The 21,649-nt window shown below is 35.5% G+C and overlaps 2 protein-coding genes across 4 annotated transcripts; both read right to left on the reverse strand.

Moving 5' to 3' along the window:
- Positions 1 to 818: 818 nt before the first annotated feature.
- On the reverse strand, positions 819 to 16,669 carry LOC127971618 (sodium/potassium/calcium exchanger 3-like). 2 transcript variants are annotated; one of them, XM_052574759.1, is made up of 18 exons: positions 16,574 to 16,669; positions 16,153 to 16,409; positions 11,698 to 11,793; positions 9,083 to 9,159; positions 8,206 to 8,280; positions 8,038 to 8,122; positions 7,856 to 7,959; positions 7,705 to 7,779; positions 7,596 to 7,621; positions 7,446 to 7,499; positions 7,151 to 7,293; positions 6,906 to 7,072; positions 5,000 to 5,285; positions 3,614 to 3,780; positions 3,416 to 3,530; positions 3,190 to 3,302; positions 2,587 to 2,652; positions 819 to 2,477 (listed from the first exon to the last, which is right to left on the reverse strand). In XM_052574759.1, the coding sequence occupies exons 2-18, from the start codon at positions 16,316 to 16,318 to the stop codon at positions 2,367 to 2,369; spliced, it is 1,926 nt and encodes a 641-aa protein (XP_052430719.1). In that variant the 5' UTR covers positions 16,319 to 16,409; positions 16,574 to 16,669; the 3' UTR covers positions 819 to 2,366. The 2 variants fall into 2 exon arrangements, with proteins under 2 accessions (XP_052430719.1, XP_052430720.1); XM_052574760.1 differs by lacking the exon at positions 16,574 to 16,669 and having other exon boundaries at positions 6,987 to 7,072; positions 16,153 to 16,565.
- A 685-nt stretch (positions 16,670 to 17,354) lies between these two features.
- Positions 17,355 to 20,287, reverse strand: zdhhc24 (zinc finger DHHC-type containing 24). 2 transcript variants are annotated; one of them, XM_052574761.1, is made up of 4 exons: positions 20,122 to 20,287; positions 19,493 to 19,891; positions 19,087 to 19,364; positions 17,355 to 18,258 (listed from the first exon to the last, which is right to left on the reverse strand). In XM_052574761.1, exons 2-4 carry the CDS (start codon positions 19,795 to 19,797, stop codon positions 17,966 to 17,968), a joined length of 876 nt encoding a protein of 291 aa, XP_052430721.1. In that variant the 5' UTR covers positions 19,798 to 19,891; positions 20,122 to 20,287; the 3' UTR covers positions 17,355 to 17,965. The 2 variants fall into 2 exon arrangements, with proteins under 2 accessions (XP_052430721.1, XP_052430722.1); XM_052574762.1 differs by having other exon boundaries at positions 19,493 to 19,855; positions 20,122 to 20,266.
- Between the last annotated feature and the right edge of the window lie 1,362 nt (positions 20,288 to 21,649).

Here is a 21,649-nt window from a genome sequence, read left to right on the forward strand (position 1 = left end):
ATGGATTATGTGTCTCTGTTTTTTCCGAAATTGCAGGTGGAGGTATTGGTCGAACATCTCTCATCTTCCACTGTCTTTGATGAAACATTATGTCCAAAGACAGAAAGAAACAACAAGAACATAGTAAAGAACATCATTTGTTTTTGGAGAAAAGCAAGATTTTGTTTCCTCAAACTAAATTAAGTTAAAATTATTCTAAACTAAAGTTTACCTTTATATATTAGTGAATGGTTGGTGTGATAGTTGGTTTTATTAATAAATGTCAAAATAATTTACTCTGTTGTTCACAAGTTAAGGGTTGTATGATTCTTGTTTTTTTTTTTTTTATTCTCACCAAGACAGCATTTATTTGATCATGTAAAAACTGTAAATTGTGAAATAGTATTACAATTTAATAGACATGTTTTCTATTTTAATAATAATTAATTTTAAAATGCAATTTATTCCTGTGGGGCAAAGCTGAATTTTTCCTGATATTCCATTCTTTAGTGTCACATGATCCTTCAGAAATCATTCTAAGACGCTGATTTGCTGTTCAAGAATAATTCATATTATTATCAATTTGAAAACAGTTGCATAAATAATTTTTTCCTTTTGATAAATAGAAAAAATTCAACTCTTGTTTAATTATTGGGCTTATTTAAGTTTAAGGATCTGGTCAACAACAAATTGCTAGATCATGAATTTAAGATAAAAGTGGTTATAAATGTTAAACCATTGTAAAAACTGTAAATGTAAAAACAACAAAACTTTCTTTCCTGAAAATGTTTCCCAATAGATAAATAAATAAAATAAGAAAAATAACTCAGCATCTCAAATGTGTTCACAAAATGAAACTTTATTTGTGACACTTCCAGAAGTTCAAGGGGAAGAATGCACATGACTTCTTACAGTGATGTTTTGGGGTATTGCACAGACCTTGTTTTATTGCACTCAACAACATACAAATATCTTTAAGAATATAGATAGAACAAATGGTGAGATATTGATTATGACTTCTAAAATGAAAACAAACAGGGAAGATGTTGAACTGGATCATAATAAGATGTTTACTCTGGCTATAACTTGTCGTTTACAATTCATTACTCCCATTAACTGAATTAACTTATTGTGAGTGGTAAGTTGAAAATATTCTAGACAAATTAAATTTTGCTCATTATTACTAAGAGAACTGCAAACCACAAGCAACAAAATTTCTTAAATGTCTTTAAAAAAAATTAATACACAACAGAACTAAAACATAAGCATATTAAATCAGGATAATATGCCAAAAATAACTTTAAAGATTACTTGACAACAATTAAAACACTGCTGTACCAAATCCTTTGATTCTGAATTTAAATTATGTTAATTATAATTCATTATCTGTCCTGTAGACAGTATGCAATATATGATCGTTGGAAAACAAATACCAGTTATAACTATATTGAGATTCCAAACACTGTGCTTCTAACATGGTAAAGGCCTGTGTATAAAGCGGTTATTTGTGAATAATGGTTACACATTGTTAATTGATTGTTACTTTCTTATGTTCATATTCATAAAGTTGCAGCAGGGCACAAAAATCATTTCGTTACAACATATCAAAATGTGCAGCAGACACCTCTAAAGCGGGACTTTATATAAAACTATGCATGTTTGGTATGGAAACACTTACCAAAGGATGTTTTTGGTTAATCGGAAATACTACAAGAAACGCTTTCCAAAAAAAAACAAAAAAAACAGAATACTTTCTTTTTCAAGGAACAGCACATAAATGAACAAACTGCTCTTAAATATACTGAAACAGGAACGTTTGGGAATCCTAAAAAAGCACAACTTTTTACCGACCTAAAGTCAAAAATAAATAAGGCAAAGGAATGCAATAAATGGAGTGAACTCGATTACAAGAGTTAATAGGACTTTTTTTAGTAGTAACACTTTTGCGATACTTTTCTTCGTATCATGCTTGATTGTGACTATAAGATTTCAGAATAGGAATATGCAAAAGGCGAGGCTAGAGGAAGTGTCCAGTGTGCTGTAAACATTTAATACCGCTTGTATAAATTCATCACACCTTGAAATTGAATCAGATTTTTGTTCTCTTAAAGAAGCTCTTTATGCTAAGTAGAAATGTTTCAGAGGTACATTATGAAGTACAGTGTCCTTGAGTTTGGCGGCACTGTCTAGCAGATGATTGGCTTTAAGACGTGTGTAGAACTGACTGAAGCAGAGTCACATTTTAAAATGTAATGTAAAATGTTCACTACTCTGGCTTCAAACCATGGCTGAAATAACCGATACTAATAAGGTAGTGACTGGGGGTAAAATATGGTTATCTAGGTCTAGATCTATACTACAGCTCAGCAAAACATAGAAAGCAGGATCTAAAGTTTCTCAAAGCAGATGGAGCAGAGCAGGAAGATGGCATACAGGAACATAAGCCCCAGGCCTAACCTCCGGTCCAGCCTCCAGTGGTTCAGGTGCACGCTCAGTACCTGTGCAAACAATGACAGACCGGAAACAGGCCATGAGACCAAGATTACAAAATATGAACGAGCATATGAGATCAAGATAGAGTTCTCAAATGATAACTGATCATCTTACAGTGAGAAAAACGGAAGCAAGGAGAAGAATCACTGAGTACACCAGCCCCTTACTGTTAATGAAGACCTAGAGGAAGACCAGGAGAGAATGTTGCAAGAATCAAATGAATATTTTGGTGTCACTTGAATTTAATACACAGAACCAGTGTCATTACCTTAAGGTAAAAAACAAAACAAAAAAACTAATAAAAAATAAAAATCTGTAAAAATTAAACTGAAATTAAAATTTAAACTATAAAAATAGGGCTATTACAAAAAATGTATAAAATTAATGTGAGTATATAAATATTATTAAATATTCCATAAATAACACTAAAATTAGTGTCAATTAGACTTGAGTAGGTTGAAGTTAGACTTAAATATGTTGAAGTTGAAGCACAAAGTTTAACATTTAAATGTAATATTTAAAAAACATGAATGAAACTTAAACAAAATTTAAAATAAAATCTATTGCAATACTGTTTTTTTTTTTTTTTTTTTTTTAAATTAATTAATTAATTTAATTTCCTTAATTTACTGATTGATGCACAATGATTGGAAAAATAACTGGAATGCCTCAGTGACCACTGTGATCAACCCCTAGTTAAAATAAATACAAACTCACCGTTGACCCATAATCAACCACTAAAGTGCGCAAAGCCCAGGGGAAACCAAGACCCAGCAGAATGTCGAAGATGTTACTGCCAATCGAGTTGGACACCGCCATGTCTCCCATACCTGCATCACCAGACACATTCATCCATCTGACCAGTAAACTCAACTTTACAAAAACTCTGATCTTTTAAATCTACATGCGCTCAGGACAAGGAAGAATAGGGTGATCTCAGCACCTTGACGGGCAACTATGAGACTAGCCATGCAGTCTGGGACACTGGTGCCTGCTGCTAGAAACGTAATTCCCATGACAACATCTGGAATGTCCAGTGTAAAGCTGATAATGGTGACCTGCAACAAAGACGATGTGTGTTAACAGCCCATCATATCATATACTGAGACATTCCCACATGACAATGAAGCATTGATCTCACCATCCACACCATGAGGTAGGAGAACACGGCAATCCAGAGTGTTGAGGCCACAAAGGTAACCATGAACCAGCGCTCCCAGCGAGGCAAAACACAGTTTGGGACAGTGTAGTACAGAAGACAGCCTAAGGGCCATGACAACACCCACCTGACCTGTTCCCAGCGCCCCTCTGTGGATAAAAGTACTTCATTAAATCTTTTCCTCACTTCATACTAGGCTCCTTAACACCACCTACTGGACAAAAACAGATTTCACGTATATGTAAAAAGATACAAAAGCTTTCACTAGGACAGTACCCTTTAAAAATAAATTCTAATAATGTACTATTTATGTACTAATATACCTGAACTGATGTGTACATTTAAGGTAAAATGTATTGCCACAGGGACCGATCTGTACCTTTTTTTGTAAGTATTCATACAAAATATCACCAACAGGACAAAGACTGGCGTATGATACTTGCATTCAGTATTCATGATCTCTCTCTCTCTCTCTCTGGCTTTTGTTATTCAAATATTTCAAAGGTTTTCCCTTTGAGCTCTTCAAATTGCAATTTTCACCCCTTAATGTCATCTTCAGTAAGATTTTCAATTGTTCAGCAGTGATGAAGTTGATTTGATTGCAAGCCGCATCAGCCCCGAGAGGTTTGAGAGCTCTCATCACTTTTCTATAATCATAACACTAGAGCATGAATCTAAAATGCATGCCTCCATTATCTAGAAATGGCTCTCAGGCTAATGGATTATGGTCCTTAAGGGGCCAAAAATGAGGGCCATTCTTCTAATCAGGATGTGGAAAAAAAAACTGTAGACCGATGAACCACAATAAACTCAATATGTTGTCCTGTTATTCTGAATAATGGTTTAATGTTATGTTTTGGAACTATTTAAAAAAAAAATATCCACTATGGGATGGAGAATTTATGCCCCTTATGATACAATTTGTTTTTGAATCATATCTAAATGGATTCTGGATGAATCAAAATTTTCAGCAAGTGCACAGAGGGGCGCCAAGATTCCAAACACACGGTTTTGTACATAAGATTATTAGACTGAAAATACAATTATTATTTTTTTTTACTTTGAAGTTTTACAATAAATTCAGTGTGCTATTCAGTGTTTCTAAGCAATTCAATGTGAAATTTATTAGGAATTTCTGAGTTATTTATACACTAATATTTTTTTTAATGTATAAATGTACATATATATATGGGTGTGTGTGAGTGTGTGTATGTATCATTTTTTTCAGTGTATACATGGATATTACATATGTATATACATATAAAAATATACATTTATTACAAATATAAAATTATTGTATTAAATTTTATTATATTCACGATTTCTTTATTATTATTTATGATCTAAAATTGTTAAATATTCACTCACCTGGCACAGTAAGAGGTCGGAAGGGTTGTTCCTCATCTGCCTCTTCCTCCTCCTCTTCCTCATCATCTTTAGGCTGTGTGTCTCCTATGTCTGCTACTCGCTCTAAATCCCCTCCTTGGCCCCGCTGCCTAGGTTCCTCCAGGGGTTGCGTTTCACTCTCAAGGGCCCCTCCATTCTCCAGACCCCAAGGAACCCCCTCCATGCCTGGCCCATCTTGGCCAGGAGTGTCCCCTGCTCCGCTGCCACTGCTGTCTCCAGGGCTCCTGTTTCTAATCAGTCTCTGCCTCTGTTGAAGACAGACAGAAGATTTGAAAGATGTGCAGTCACACACCGCAGAGCTGGAGAAGAGGAGACCCAGTGTGAACCCTTTCAAATGAATGAGATTCGGTTAGATGAGAAATGGAGAGGACAGAGTTTCAGAGTCAAGCTTGCTGAACACATCGCAAGACCAAGGTAAAGCACAGTCCATTCGAGTGTCGTAGTGATGACATGCAAGAGCTAGAAGAGTCAAGCCAACAAGCAAGTCACGTGAACAACTGTTGATGGAATAAAGCATCTGCTCACACAAACAACAGAATGGTTACATAAGGTTTAAAGGGGTCTCAACAAAATTAAATCGGGAGTAGTTTCTTAGGATACCTACACCTAGGAAGAAATGCTATTGCTGACATTTGAGGAGTAAACTTTCAGTTATACAGGAAATGACAGCAGATGATCTAAGGATTGGATAAGGCACAAATCCTACCTGTTGCAGAAGTTACAGCTGAAGGGTCATATTAAAGGACCCATAGAAAAGAGAAATTATAAATGAAATCTCTTTAATAATTCTCCAAGACAGCAATGACATTAAATGAGCTCAAAATGACTGGATTGCTTCTCACATTTTTCTCTTGAGAGGAATTTTTTTTATTTCATATTCTATATAAATCATGATTTAAACAAGTTAGGGTTAGGGTTAGGATACAAGTTATTTAAATTTAAAATCTGTGCAATATAATAAGACTTAATGAGAATGTGTACTGAAGTACGTTTTACTATCTCAGTCAATAATTTCTCATTTTAAGCAGAAACATCAAGAATTTTTTTTTTCTCAAACTGTTTTTTTATTTTAAACAAGAAAACTATTTTTTTTAATGGACTAAGAAAAAAAATCGATATATCCTATTTTTTTAAAGAAATAATTATACTAATTATATCAAATGACTGGCATTATTTTACCATTTTTTTCAACAGTGCATTTATAATGTTACAAAATATTAATATTTAAATTAAATGCTGTTCTTTTGAATTTTACTGAGAGGTAGCAAAACTGTTTTTCAGCATTGATAATAATAGATATGCAAGAAAGACAACACCTGAAATGAAGAATAATAAGAAAGAAGAAATTATTTATGAAAGATCATGTGACACAAGATTAGAGAAAATATGCTGCTGAAAATTCAGCTTTGCCATTACAGGAATAAATTACATTAAAATATATGAAAACTGTTATTTTAAATTGTAATTTTATTTCAAAATATAACTGTTTTTACTGTGAACAAATAAATGCATTTTTGGTTAACATAAGTGACTACTTTCAACAACAACAAAAAAAAATCTTATCAACCTCAAATATTTGAACGGTAGTGTATTCTCTTTCTCTAGCCTTAATATCATATGCATTTTTCTAAAATTAATTTTATTTTTTTAAGGACACTAAAATATTTTTACTGGAAAACAAGACAATAATCCATCATTTTTGAGACAAAGTTGATACACTAAAAAAGAATCTATGGGAACTCTAATAGCTTCCTATAATCCATACTGTACATCAAACTAGCCTGATAGTTTACATTCTTGGTTGAGAAACACAGGTGCTGTTGTCCGATCCAGATGTGCACAAAGCGAGCAAGCATCCAGCCAATACCTCAGTGATGAGCATGCGTCCGGCCATGCTGAGGCGAGTGCGGGGGGAGAAGTGGGGCGTGATCATGACACGGAGGCTTGCCTCTGAGAAAGAGAACTGGTGAGGGTGTAGACTCATCATCTCATCCACCATCACCACCGGGGAGTCCTGGCCACCCGCATTCTGACCTGGGAGAGAGAGAGAGAAGTGATACTTTATAATGCACAAGCACTCAGTATGATCCACACAGCTCCACCCACACACACCTTTCTTCAAAAGGATCATGGAGGTGTCACAGTGTGAGCTCGCCTCTCCTACCGACACATCTCTGCGCAGACTGCTCACCAAACACTGCTGACCTGGAATACCAAACCTCTGCTCCACCCAGCCCCAAATCTGACTGTTAAACCTTGAAAGAAGCACACACACAAACTCATATTATAGCATGTGAAAATTTCATTAAAGTATGTTCAAAATAAATATATCAAATATACATATTAACATTAATTACATTCATACGACTGTTATTGTGAATAATGAATAAACATGTTAGATGCTTACTTCATGATAAGGATGTAAACTCCATACATTGATATGAGGATTATAGTTTCCCACCTGCAACAGTGATATTATATGATTATGCTATAAGCTCGGATCACTTAAATCTCAATGAGCATTATTACAGCTTCTTTATGGTTTCAGCACACTTACCAAATTACTTTTTCATCATATATGATCTGAAATGCACAAAAAGAAACACAAAAATGAATTAAGTGGGACTATAAATGTAACCTTCAGCCACAGTCAAGCTCCTGCTTACCAGAATCAAGGCTAACACTGAGAGGGTGTAGTAGACAGAGTCACGGAAGAGCGGCCACCAGGTCAGAATGATGGTCTGTGAAGCAGGAAGGGTGGAATGTCACGAGAACTGTAACGTTTCATATTTAATGCAAGGCATATGCATATACTACCTGTCCAGAAAATATTCCACAAACTCCGATGATGACCAGGATGTTGAAGACAGCTGATCCCACGATAGTTCCCACCCCCAGGTCTCCCTTGGTGATGAACACGCCTGATATGAAGAGACAATTATTTATTGATGACTTATTTACAGCAACAACTTCTTGAAAAACATTGCCAGAGGCCTGACCAATCAAGGATGTGAAAAGCTCGGGGGCGGAGCTGCCTGCTGCCATGAAAGTGGCCCCTGCAACATCCTCACTGAGGTGCAGATTCTGAAATGACAAACTCCGGCTCAGAATATGCTCTGAAATTTCACAGTAAGACATTCCTGCCAGTTTGAACAAAGTACACTCACCCCACAGATCTTTTCCAGAGAGGGGACAAAGTAGACATCGCAGACGATAGCAAGGGCGTAGAACATGTAAACTGCCTGTGGTCAAAACAGCACACAGTATTCAGGTCAGCAGAGATCCATTATTTAACCTTTACAAACACCAGCTTTACAAGGTGTTATCGAAGACTGTACGGAACAAAGTCTTTCATTTATAGTTATATCATTATTTTGAATTTTGCTATGCATCCTTACAAGTAAAAAAATTTTTATCTACTCAAATTACAATAATTCTACAAGTGAAACTAGAAATCAAGTAAAAAAAAACTAGTAAAACCCTTAAAAATGCAAATAAAAAAGGAAATGTACACTATCATTCAAAAGTTTGGGGTCTTTTTTTAAAAATATTTTTTAAAACTCTTTTAAAAGTCTATGATGCCCACCAACGTTGGATTTATTTCATCAAAAACATAATTGTTATATTGTCATAAAAACATAAAATTATAACATAAATTATAACTATTTCCTATTTTAATACATTTGGAAAAAAACTGAATATTGAGCAGACGTTTCTCCAGTCTTGAGCGTCACATGATCCTTTAGAAATCGTATTAATATGCTGGTTTGGTGCTCAAGAAACGTGCTGTATGTAGGATTGACACTGAGCAGTTGAACTAGGTATTACAGTCCAGTATTTATTTAAAACAGAAATCTTCTTTACAGTCACATGCGACCAATTAATTGTATTCTTGCTGAAAAAAAAATTATGTCTTTCAAAAAAAAAAAAAAATTCTTATTCACCCTAAACTTTTGATTGTTATTGCACTTTGAATTATTTAGTCAGTCCCTGCACTATACAGTTCTCTATATATTTCTCACTGTACTGTGCTTGTGTACTTACACAAAACACATGCAGTAGAACTGCCCCATGCCTCCTCTGTGCCTTAGTGAAGATGTCCTCTGGAAATTCATGGATAGCTGAGAGGAAAAGTGAACATTTTTGTGTGAGGCAGGGGTTAAAAGACCATCAGAAATACAGAAACTATGCAATCTATAAAGCAAGGCCAACACTTTGCGCACATAATGGGAGGATGAAAACATTACACAAACAAACAAGGCAAAGCAAAGGGTATTTCATCTGTGAGAACACTGATCTATCTAGTGTTGTTCTTTCTTACTTCACTGATGTAGTCCTTATCAATGCAATGTGCTCCATTTAACTTAAGGTTGTTAAGAAGCTTTTGTCTATGGTAACTAAGTGGCAATTCAATTGACCAGCCTTTTAGCTAATCTGTAATAGTGCAGAGAGGCCAGGAAGAGTGGGCCTAGTTAAATCAGAGGACTGGTAATACTTTAGCCCACAGCTTCTTTAGATGCAGTCAGCGTAAAGACGGTTCTTGCTCTGACTGCCTTAAAGAGGCCAACTGTCTAATAAACAGCCATGCAATAAAGAGGAGGAGGAAATGACACCCTTTTAAATGCACAGCTTAATAACAATCACAGTCTTCGTGTTTTTAAACTTTTCTTGCATTGAATTTACATATAATTTGCTATTATTTAAATGCTACTTCATAATGTCAAATGCAATGGAAAATGTGTCTCGATTAATCTAAGCAATAGTATTGAGTCTGTTATCTTAATGCATAGCTGGAATCAATAGCTGCTCAGTTACATTTAAGATTAAATTTACCAAGGACTTCCTTGTATTTCATAAATCAAAAGGATTTTTAAATAATTAAAGGGGTGAGATGGTTTGAAGAGCTTTTAGAGCATTACATTTTATTACATTTGTCCTCCAGAATCAATCTGCTCGGCCTACACTACCGCTGACATCTTAGTTAGCTGTTTTTAAACATTTATTTTCCAAAAAGCATTGCAAACAGCTTTCACTAAATATTAATAATATATAAGCATGGATAATAACACACAAAGATGAAGTATTAAATGTCAATTGCAAGCAAATAACAATTGGCATTTTTTCTCTGCAATAAACCCTGAAAAACAATGATCTTAAAAGTGTTTTACATTATTAAAGTGAATCATATCCAGTCTGAAAGATGATTATAATTTAATTATAATTGGATCACAGACTATATTATTATCATGTATAAAAGTCTGAAAGGTGCAACCTACACAAGGGTTGAGGGACATTAGAACTTTCACAAGCTATAATATATATATATTAGGGCTGTCAAATGATTAAAATTTTTAATCAAATTAATCAGAATTTTCAGTGGATTAATCAGGATTAATCACTATTTGCTATTACACCTGAATCCTAACCATTTTTTTTTTCTGAAATGCATACCAAAAGATAAATAACAGGACACAGATACATAATTTTCATGTATTGATTCATCAACATGTGGTTCTTTTTTTCTGAATTTCAAAAGTTTAACATTTACTTACATCAAATTTACCTGAGCACTATATCAAACCATGCTATTTAACTACAGATAGTGTAAGAGTTTTAGGTGAACCAGTGGTTAAATATAGCCACATATCTATGAAATTATGCATAGAGAAACTCGAAAGAATGAACTCAGAAACACAAACAGGCGCCACCATCACATAAGAAGCACTCTGGGCACTCTTGTTTTTAGGAGGTGTTCATTTGCTCTGCCACAATACTTTAGGATCGATATTTTCACGTTCTGAAGGCTTCAAGTGCCAGTAAAACCAAGTAAAAATGCAAATGCTTTCCCAAACAGCTGTTATTTTCGCTGCATTGCATGTAGGTCGTTCTGCGCATGCGCAGTGTGAAACACAGGACGCTATAACAGGAAGAAGCTCCACCGTATCAACTACCAAAGTCGTCTCTGTTTATCGAGCTTGGCATGAATGTATTTGAGAGTAACTGGGGTAAAACCTTAAGCTTCTTCGGTGTTTTCGTCACGGCGCTCGCCAATGTTTTTTACTATCTTGAGAATTCAGAGATCAACGAGACTTTCCTGACCTCAATAATTTGTCACACTGCGCATACGTGAAATGCGTTAAAATTTTTTGACGTAATTAACAACAAACAACTAATTAACGTCGTTAACGCGCTATTTTTGACAGCCCTAATATATATATATATATATATATATATATATATATATATATATATATATATATAAAACTTGCTTTGGTGAAATCTCTCTTTTCTAAAGATGAGAAAGTGAGTGAGAAGGAGAGTGCATAAGAAAAAAAGGAAATAAATGAAAAAGAGAAACACCTCTTGGGATGACTGATTTGCGTAGTTGATTGAAAGAAAAAAAGGGCATATGACGTATCTCTCTAAAGTGGCACACTTTGAATGCTTAAAACAGACTCTCCTCTGTTCTGAAATTAGGGATGCTGTTGCTTAGTAACACAAGCCTCAAAGGGGGCTTGACTATGAAGAGGGCACCTGTCTGCATCATTTCACAGAATGAGGAGGCAGGGGGAAAGACAGCGAGATATGGAGAGATGTGATACAGACAGATGGGTGAATAATAATAAGAGAGAGAGAGAATTGCTCATGTTTTCACTCACCAGCTCTGGGTATACTGGATGTCTGGTTCTCCTCTACGATCTGCTGGGTTAGTTTACGCCGGGCCCAAGTCAGGTCCGAATCCTCTTTGGAATGGGCTATAAAAACCAACATTTTATATATAACCACAATTCAATACAGTGCAGCGTCCAAAAGTCTGGTAAAAATGCTCTGTTTTGCATTCTTTTCCAAATTATTGGAATTTTCAGTGTTTTGGACCTGTTGTTTCAAACTTGAACTCTAACTTATTTAAAAACGGGCAAAAGATTGAGGCAATCAGAATGCTTCCTTCCCTCCTCTCAAGTTCCCATGGAAACCCGATCCAAAAGCTGTGATTAATGAGTGGTGTGGGACTGGATTTGAGCCCAGAGAGGGTGTGGCTTACCCAAAAACCAAATGGCAAAGATAGTTCTCATTTGCATATGCAAACTAATCAGTTCCAAATATAACCGCAATAGGCTAACTGCCTGTGTATTAGAATACATAGACAGAATGTAAACATGTAGACTTATAAAAAATAAAAATTCAATGCTTAGTTGACTAAATATTTTTGTGATCATCACAAAGTAGAGAGCAGCTATTTGTCAATCACCTATGGTGTACCTACATCTATTTCATCTACAGTATACAGTTTGTTTGGTTTTTGACATATCTGTAGATCCACATCTGAACCTGCATTGTTCTTGACATGGTGATGTTATTGTCTATTATTAAAGTGAACCTTCGTTTCATTCAGCTGCAGATTCCAATGGCATGTTTCAGGAGCTGCTTAACATTCAGACTCAGCCTCCCAGAGAAACTCATTACTCACACAGACAAAGCTGGAAAAATTAAAGGCACTGTGAAAAGATCAAATTATAAGCAACACAGAATGATGATGCAGAAGCAGGTCACATTGCACATGTTTGTATCTTTTTTCCTCATCTCTGTCAGCATCAAATTTGCTTTTTGACAGGGTGTCGAAATGTCATCTCTGGAACAACTCATTTGGTAGCTGATATGTCCTGAGGTGTGACATGCTATACTCATTTATAAATAATTTTATTCAAACTTGTATTACATATCCAGTTTTGATAAGCTCATATTAATTGTGAGATCAAATTTTTGCACTTTCAGTTTTTTTAACCACACTTTTGTCAGACCACAGGTGGACGGAAGAAGGTGATTAAAATGGTACAAAAATAAAAGGAAAAGGTGACTATTTGAATCATATATGGACATGTTATGCATCAACTAACAGTCCTTACCCAGGTAAAAAAAATTTGGTTCCCAGAACGTTCCCATAACCATATTGTAACGTTCCAAGAACACCCAGTTCCAGTTTTTTGTTCACATAACGTTATTCTAACAATAATCTAACACTCCCTTAACATTAGTATAATGTTCCCAGAACATTATAATAAGTATTTGGTTCCTAAAAATATAACCAAATGTGAACCAAAAACAAAGGTTAGGGACATTCTGTGTTTGCAAGGCAGTCGTATAAAAATTATCATAATTTATAATTATTATTTCTTCTATTCTATTCAGAATTTTGGGGTTCATACAATATTGGATCCCACTGACATAATAATAATAATAATAATAATAATAATAATAATAATAATAATAATAATAATAATAAAAAGAAATAAATAACATGGACACATTGTAAAAAAATATTTTTTTTTGTCCATTTTCAGAATAAATTTGAAGTATCCAAGTACTCCGGGTAAGAGCCTTAACTACAGCAAAATTTATCTCTAAAAAGGTAATGTGATTAAATGGACTCAGCTGAACAGATCTTCTCTGATTTTACCCTTCAACCTGTGGAAACAAGTAATAGCCAAGTGAACACCCAAGACACAGCTGTGATGTCCAGGTTAACAATGATCTAGAGCAGGGATAGGCAACTCCGGTCCTGGAGGGCCACTATCCTGCAGAGTTTAGCTTCAGCCCTCATAAAAACTCACCTGCCTGTATCTATCTAGTAATCCGGAAAACATTGATTGCCTTCTTCAGGTGTGGACTGGACTGGAGTTGCCTATCCCTGATCTAGAGGTTCTGGGGAGGTCAATGTGAAATATGTCAGGCTGAAGCAGCTGTCACTGTCATGTGCCTGCCATGTTCTGCCACCCCTACACTTCACTTAGTCCCTGTTGCTCCTCCACTACTGCATTCAGGGTTTCAGTACAGGATGCTTTAAAATCAATGACACAAAGAAATTGAGTAATCATGTTATGTAATTAATATAATGTTGATTGTAAGTGCGCAAAAACTTTTTAGAACATTTTTAGTACAAATTTTTGACAATGAGCAATCTGTTTGCAAGCTAATTGTATTTTTGGTGCCCCAGGATCCGGACATTTAAGTGTCAAATATTATAGGGTAAGTGTCAAATATTAAAGGGTAATTCTTTTGAAATTGAGATTTAGAAATAAACTTTCCATTGATGTATAGTTTGTTAGGATAGGAAAACATTTAGCTGAGATACAACTATTTGAAAATCTGGAATCTGAGGGTGCAAAAATAAAAAATCTAAATATTGAGAAAATCCCCTTTAAGTTGTCCAAATGAAGTTTTTTGCAATGCACATTACTAATCAAAAATTAAGTTTTACCATATTTATGGTAGGAAATGTACAAAATACCTTCATGGAACATGATCTTTACTTAATATCCTAATGAATTCTGGCATAAAAGAAAAATCGATAATTTTGAATGGTGGGATATTGCTACAAATATAGCTGTGCTACTTATGGTTTTGTGGTCAAAGGTCACATATTTTGTCTAAGCATCGCTCAATGTTTTCTAAAGATCTCCCTAATGGGTGAAAGCGACGAGCTGTTGCTATGGTTACCTTGCTGGCGAATGCAATTTCTGACTGAGGGCATCTATTTTGTTCTGCCTGATTACTTATAGTTCATCTTTTTTGCGAAATGAATGTTGCATAAGGGGTCATATGATGTTGCTAAAAAGAACATTATTTTGTGTATTTGGTGTGATAAAATGTGTTTATGTTGTTTAAGTTTCAAAAAACACATTATTTTTCACATACTGTACATTATTGTTTCTCCTCTATGCACAGCCTTTTTGAAACGTATCGATTTTTACAAAGCTCATCAGTCTGAAAAGCGAGGTGTGTTCTGATTGGCCAGCTATCCAGTGTGTTGTGATTGGCCGAATACTTCAAGTGTGTGATGGAAATTTTATGCCCCTTGCCATACTGTGATGGAGTGTCCCGGTCAAAAAACAATAAAACCTATTACAAACGAGGCATTTGTTGCATCCAGTGGGGACAGAATTATGATTTATAATGACTTATACTGTCGCATAAACATAAAACCATGTCTGCACGTGTGATCGGAGAAACAAAAAACAACAAGTGCTACTCTACACTGCTCAAAAAAACTAATGTTTGAATCATCAGTGGCAAATCCTTTACATATGTAAATGTATTTATTGACTGAGATTAAGAACAGCTGGCAGATCAAGAAATAAATAATGCCTTGCACACATCTGAATATTTGATTTGAGCTGTTATTGGACAGTGTTGTAAATACAACACTAAATGCATTCTAGTCGTGTGCTCTTTTGAAAGGCCAAACTAAGTATTTTTGCTTCCACAACGAAACATACAGCATCTCCACAACATGGCGGAAGCAACAATTCTACAGCCAGAATCACGTTACACTTTCCTTCTTTGCTTAAACATTTGAGTTGCGTTATGCAACTCTTCCCGCGCAGTGATGATGTGTGGGTGTTTAAATTAGGCATTTTAGGAGGGTGTGGACCAATCTTAACTTTTATAAAGAAGATCTCTTTGGGATTGAGTCTTTAGTCTTTGCAACTTTAGGGATCTTGTTTACACAAACAGCTTGCATGTAACACTCCAACAAGAAAGGAAAACTTGATATTGCATCAAATTAACCCTTTAAAAGGTTTTAAACCTTATTTAAAAGGTTTAAGAAAAAAATAAAGAAGTAGAAAAAGAAAAGAAAATTACTATTTATGAGAGACCCCAAACATTTAGTTTTGACTTTGGGGGTGGGTGTGGGAGTGGAGACTTGAATCCTCACTCCTGCAGTTCCCACCCTGTTCTTGACTCCTAGTGGCTCTTATAATTTGGTTTGATCATGCACACTGTTATTGTTGCTTATGTGGCTGATCCACAGTCATACTGGATAAAAGAAACACCTTAATACAACAGAAACTAGTCAATTAATTATGAATGCTCCACATCTCCACGACAATCTAAAACACTCAAAAGGATAATATTCATATAGGAATGTAGCCTATATAATGCACCGCGGTAAGACGGGAAACATGCACCAACATTTAACAATATATATATATATATATATAAAACACATTTACTATTTGCATACATGCATATATATATATATATATATATATATATATATATATATATATATATATATATTAGAAGCGAAAAGATTTGTTAATGAATAAACGCACCTGTTACATGAAGAATTTGTGTGAAGCAGGTGACGGCGATGAGCCCGACTGCACATATGAAGAGCCGATAGAAGAGCCGCTGCCGTCTGGATGCCAACACCGCCTTCATCCCTCCACCACACCTCTCAAAACATGTCCATCCAAGAGAGAAGCCCTCTTCTTTCATTCACACCACCTATTTTGGCCTTTCTTTTCAACATACGGCGGACTAGCTTGCTTAATTTCAGCCATACGTCTATCGCCTCAGCATCCTATCGCTTCAATAAAGACACAATATCAGTTTCCACTTAACGATATTTATCCCTTCCTTGATATTTAGTAATAGCAAGATACGAAAATGTCTTAAAGTGTCACTGAGCGCGGAATTATTCAAATGTTTTCACATATTGTCTCAGCTTATAAGCATTCTAATCACACCCACCTCATCTCCATCCGTGTCCCTCTTTCTCGCGCTCTCTCCTCCCTCCACCAGGCGCTGGACTCCGTCACTGAGGGTGTTTCCCAGACTCACAACTGCGCCCTCATGCAGGGTTCACAATAATAACAACACCCTTATCCAGCTAGGGCAAATCTGCCCAGCGCAGTGGTTCAAGGCTTTATTAGATTAATTTAATGAGTAGAAGCAGAAGTAGTAACTCTAATGTAGCCTAAATTATGCAATTTATACATTGCATTCAATTAGCACTAAACAAAATTAAATGGAGGCATAATTTATTATATTTTTTAAAATATGAAATTATGTTTTGTAGTCATTGATTAATTTATAAGCATTGCACAATAAAGTCAAATTTTCTTTTTCTGACCAAAATTTTGGTAAAACGGCTGAAAATTCATGAAGACTTATTTAGAGACAAAGACTAGCATAGTTCACCCAAAAAAGGAAAATCCACAATTGATTTGTTTTTCACAAACACACATCTTTTGATTCATAAGATGTTAACTGACTGTAGTCATGTGGATTATTGTGATGTTTTTAACAGCTGTTTGGACTCTCATTCTGATGGCACCCATTCGCTGGAGAGGATCCATTGGTTAGCAAGTGATGCTAAATTTCTCCAAATCTGTTCTGGTGACAAAAACAGATTCATCTACGGTATTTTAAATGGCCTAAAAGATAATACATTTCAAGCTAATTTTTTTCATATCTGGGTGATCCTTTAAGACATTTAAAAATCATTATCACTGCTTTAGATAACAAAAAATAAAACCAAATGTAATTTATTTTAAAGCAAGATAACATATGCATAGGTACTGATTCAAAAGAACAAATATAAGCATAAGACTTCAGATAAACAATATTAATTTCCATACAATAAATTTTTTTTGTGTTTTATAACCGAGGACAAAAGAAAATGACAGCTTGGCATGTAGCACGTTCACATTTGTTCGAACAGATTATTTGGCACATTAATGACGGTTATAAAAAAAAAAAAAAAAAAAAAAAAAAAACAAGCAAGTAAAACACAGAAAAAAATACTCCCCCTTGCAAAAAAATGGTTTGCTTCACAAAAGCAAATATTACAAAATAGAACAAGTAAGAAAAAATACATAATCAAATATTTACTTTACATACCCCAAGTTAACACCAAATATAAACTTTAAGACTGCTGATGAGCAAAATCAATTGTAAAGTGAAATCAGAAATCCGCTTGTCTTGCTGGTTCTCAAAGGCAAAAATGGCTGGTAAGAACTCCCAATTGTTTGGTGTGAGCACAGTATTCAGCAGCTGCTTCAGGCTCAACAACATGGCATTCTGCATCAGCCGGGCCAGTGTATTCAAATTGCAATGAAAAATGATCTATCAGTGCAGACCCTACTTCAGGGGCTCTAGTGAACCAGTCACCTTGAAGTTTATGCCGTCTCCAGGCAGTGGGGAAGGTATCAAAGGACAGAGCCAGCAGATGTACCAGTACTTGCCCAAGCATTCCCTGATGTTAGCCACTGCTCCCAGGTTGTAAGGCTTCCGTGTGGAGTACCACTCACGTGTGGTCTGTCCCCTCAGCATCAGAGCCACATGAAAGAACAGGAACGCAGCAACCAATAGGAAGCCGACTACACAAGTGTCGGCAATGAATGCAAAGGCAAATGCTCGTGCCGTCACCTGTCCTGTCATGGAGAAAAGCAGATGTTAATGGTTATTTGTTTGAAAATTTTAAAGGGGGTCATATAATACATTTAAGAATAATTGTATTTTATGCCAAATTTTCACTATCATTTTTCCACAACCAATAGGGTCCTTATAGTTAAAAATGTCAGGGTCAGTAAAAACTTATTTCATTAAAAATTACGATTTTCTGTTGTAATTTTGTAATTTTTTTATTTTGTTCCTCTGATTGCAAAGCTATATTTTAGTAGCCATAACACCAGTCTTTAGTGTCACATGATCCTTCATAAATCACTGTAATATGCTACTTTGCCTGCTTAAAAAAATATTTATGATTATTATTATCGTTGAGAACAGTTGATAAATAAATAAATAACATTTTCACAAATCAAAAGTCTATAAAGTCATTCTCGCCTTAAAAAAGAAATCCTCATTTATGTTTGCATTTACTCATTAAGCAGATGCGTTTATGTAAGCAACTTGGTAAATAAGCAATATCAATAATAATGTCCAAGATAATTTTACCATATTGCACAATTCGACAACAATACTTATACTAATACACTAATACACTACAGACAGTATTTGGGTTTGCAGGGCATCACAACACATAGTATACAAAAAAGCCAACAATGCACCAGTGTTTGAAACTCTCTCACACTATCCTTATTATTGAGCCTTAAAAGCTTTTGAAAGTTCAGAATAAGAAAATATACAGTATGATTTCCACAGCACGCTCAACTCTCATTTCAAAAGATGGAGGAACATTTTATTTCTCAAGACATTATGCATTTCTCAGAGCAGACACGGATTAGAAATCTCATACATACCAGAGACGAGCATTATCCAGGGCACGAGCAAAAGCATGATGCTGTGAAATGTCACACCCTCCTTCAGGATGACGATGAAGACCTCAGCATTCATGACTACTGCATAGAGCAGCCCTGCCCACATGAAGAGCAGACAGGTCAGGAAATACCGGTAATTGTGGAAACCGACACACTGGCCAAAAAACACACAGTGGTGATCACGCCGCAGTACACACACGTTGCAGTCATAGCAGTGTGAGCATCGTGGAGGAGTGTGGGTCTCACAGTTGTAACAATACCTATAATAAAAGATGAACATATCAAATTAGAATGATTTACTGGCTCTTCCTGAATTCATCAATAACAGAGATTTAAGAGCCCAAATAAGTGATAAATAAACACTGTACAATCAAAACAAACCAATTACCTCCACCCTTGACCCAATGCATCCCCTCCAAGAAACACTCCGCGAATACTTGGGTTAGTTTTGACAAACAACGAAGCATTCCAAGTTATATTTCCCAACATGAAGTACTGAGCGAAGAGATGCATGGCCTTCCACATACTGGACCACTCAGTCTTTTTCTGTTCTGGCTCAAGGGGAGCCTCCACCAGCACCAGGTAGCTGACCTCAGCAGTGATGGAGAACACCAGCACGGCGTTCATAACGATAGGCAGATATCGACCGGAGGACTCCAACTTACACCACAGTCTACTCATGAACCTGGCCATGTTTTCAGCCTTGACTCATCTGCTGCAGGAGACTCTACCTGCTCAACCTGTTTCCTACCTGTGAAGAAGCCACTCGATTCACGTTTGCTTGAGTCTGAACACACACACAAAACAACAATAAAAAGTTGCCCAGTTGAGAGAAGCTTTAAAAACCTTTCAAAAGTTTCATTACACGACATTTATAGAAAACGCAACAAATACTAAGATCTAAAACTAGCAATGAATGGGACACTTGTAACTCTATGTTCCAGTCACATTGACAGCCGCTATCGAATGGAAACTGTGAAAGGCTAGGACGATTTATTTTTATTAATTCATACCGACCTTTCATTCCATTCCGAAAATCTTTCTGACGATAAAAGTGGAACAAACCCTGCTGGCAGCTGTCTTTAACAATGAGCTGGTGCTACAGGCTAGTAATAACATTTGGCACTGACAGGTTCTGTGTTGCACCTGAAACAGTCCCTCTAACACAAATAACACTGTACAATAGTTCCACACGGAGATAAGGGGGTTGTACACTTTTACTGTCTATGGTTGTACACAGACATAGATATGGTACACAGATACGGTATATACACGGTTGTACAGAAACACCTTGCAAATGAGAGAATGAATGTCTTATAAATTCTTACAGATTTCCTGTTCTTAAAATCCCACCGTATCTAGCTGACTACTGTGTAAATACATTTTAAAAATACAAATATTGTATAAAGGCAATCATATCAAAATCACATTTATGAATAAATAAAATACGAGGTGGAAAACACACTCTGTTTACTATTTAAATAAATATGAGCTTTTAGTTCCTCTGACAAAATCGGGCACAACATTGCATCTTGCATTTTAGTGTCTTCTTGTCCTTCTGAGAACTGTGTGCTTGACCATCAAGTCTCAGATCAGTCAGTCAAGATCAGTCTTCAGTTGTTTATAAAAAAAAAAAAAAAAAAAAAATTGATTTTGGAGTTTTAGTTGGAATATTAGTTCGAGGGACATATTTCAAATAATTATTCAAATTTAAGAATAATCCTCTATATTGTGAGGATGGGACATCAGTGGTATCTATGAAGTAGCCTAATCGAAGGTTGTAAAATAACGTGAAAAGCCTTGGGGTTAGTAGTGAGACGTAGTCTTTAAAAATAGACTACCACGATTTTCCTTTGACCACCGCTTTCATTTTGACCCCCTTTCGTAAAGAATAATCCCTAATCTCATAATCCTCGCTGCTGTCTGGTTTGAGAGCAGACTGCTAGTCAGAGAGAGTTTAACATGACTTCCTTTACAAAGGCTGAGGAGGAGCTCCAGGACAATCACCAAACGAAGGCATACGAGAATCTACAACACAAGTGAGTGCTCGTGTGGTGATCAGTCACTCTTTATTTTATTCACTTCGTCCCAGTCCCAAATTAGTCTAAACATATATCGGAATTATACTGCTTCGTTATTATTTTAATTTAGTTTACTGTTTAGTTTAATTTAGTTTGGGATGTCGAGGTGTTACGGTGTACATTGCCATGATATTGTACAATGAATTATGATTTAATTGTGTGACTGTTCTCCCGTAGCGATAAAACCCAGGAGAGGGCGCTATTGTATGTCCACAAGGATGTAAAAAAAAAAAAAAGAATTACAGTTATAATTCACCCAGAAATGACTATCATGTCATTATTTAGGCTACTAACCCTCGTGTTGTTTGAAACCTATAGGAAAGAAGCAACACATAATACCTGTAGAAGATGTAGCCGAGGCTGTGTAGATAGAATGATAGTTTTTAATAAAAAAAGATGCAATGAAAGTGAATAATATATATATATATATATATATATATATATATATATATATATATATATAT

Source organism: Carassius gibelio, chromosome B14 (genome assembly GCF_023724105.1).
Source record: "Carassius gibelio isolate Cgi1373 ecotype wild population from Czech Republic chromosome B14, carGib1.2-hapl.c, whole genome shotgun sequence".
NCBI classification, from domain to species: Eukaryota; Metazoa; Chordata; class Actinopteri; order Cypriniformes; family Cyprinidae; genus Carassius; species Carassius gibelio.

Bases quoted from the DNA above. Each gene is read 5' to 3' on its own strand.
- LOC127971618 (XM_052574759.1), bottom strand. From the start codon at position 16,318: ATGAAAGAAGAGGGCTTCTCTCTTGGATGGACATGTTTTGAGAGGTGT. The intron at 7,622-7,704 runs GTAAGCAGGAGC...TGTGCATTTCAG, and splicing joins CAGTGTTAGCCTTGATTCTG to ATCATATATGATGAAAAAGT. The intron at 7,500-7,595 runs GTAAGTGTGCTG...TCACTGTTGCAG, and splicing joins TATGATGAAAAAGTAATTTG to GTGGGAAACTATAATCCTCA.
- zdhhc24 (XM_052574761.1), bottom strand. From the start codon at position 19,797: ATGGCCAGGTTCATGAGTAGACTGTGGTGTAAGTTGGAGTCCTCCGGT. The intron at 19,365-19,492 runs GTAATTGGTTTG...CTTTTATTATAG, and splicing joins GCATTGGGTCAAGGGTGGAG to GTATTGTTACAACTGTGAGA. The intron at 18,259-19,086 runs GTATGTATGAGA...TCTCCATGACAG, and splicing joins CTGGATAATGCTCGTCTCTG to GACAGGTGACGGCACGAGCA.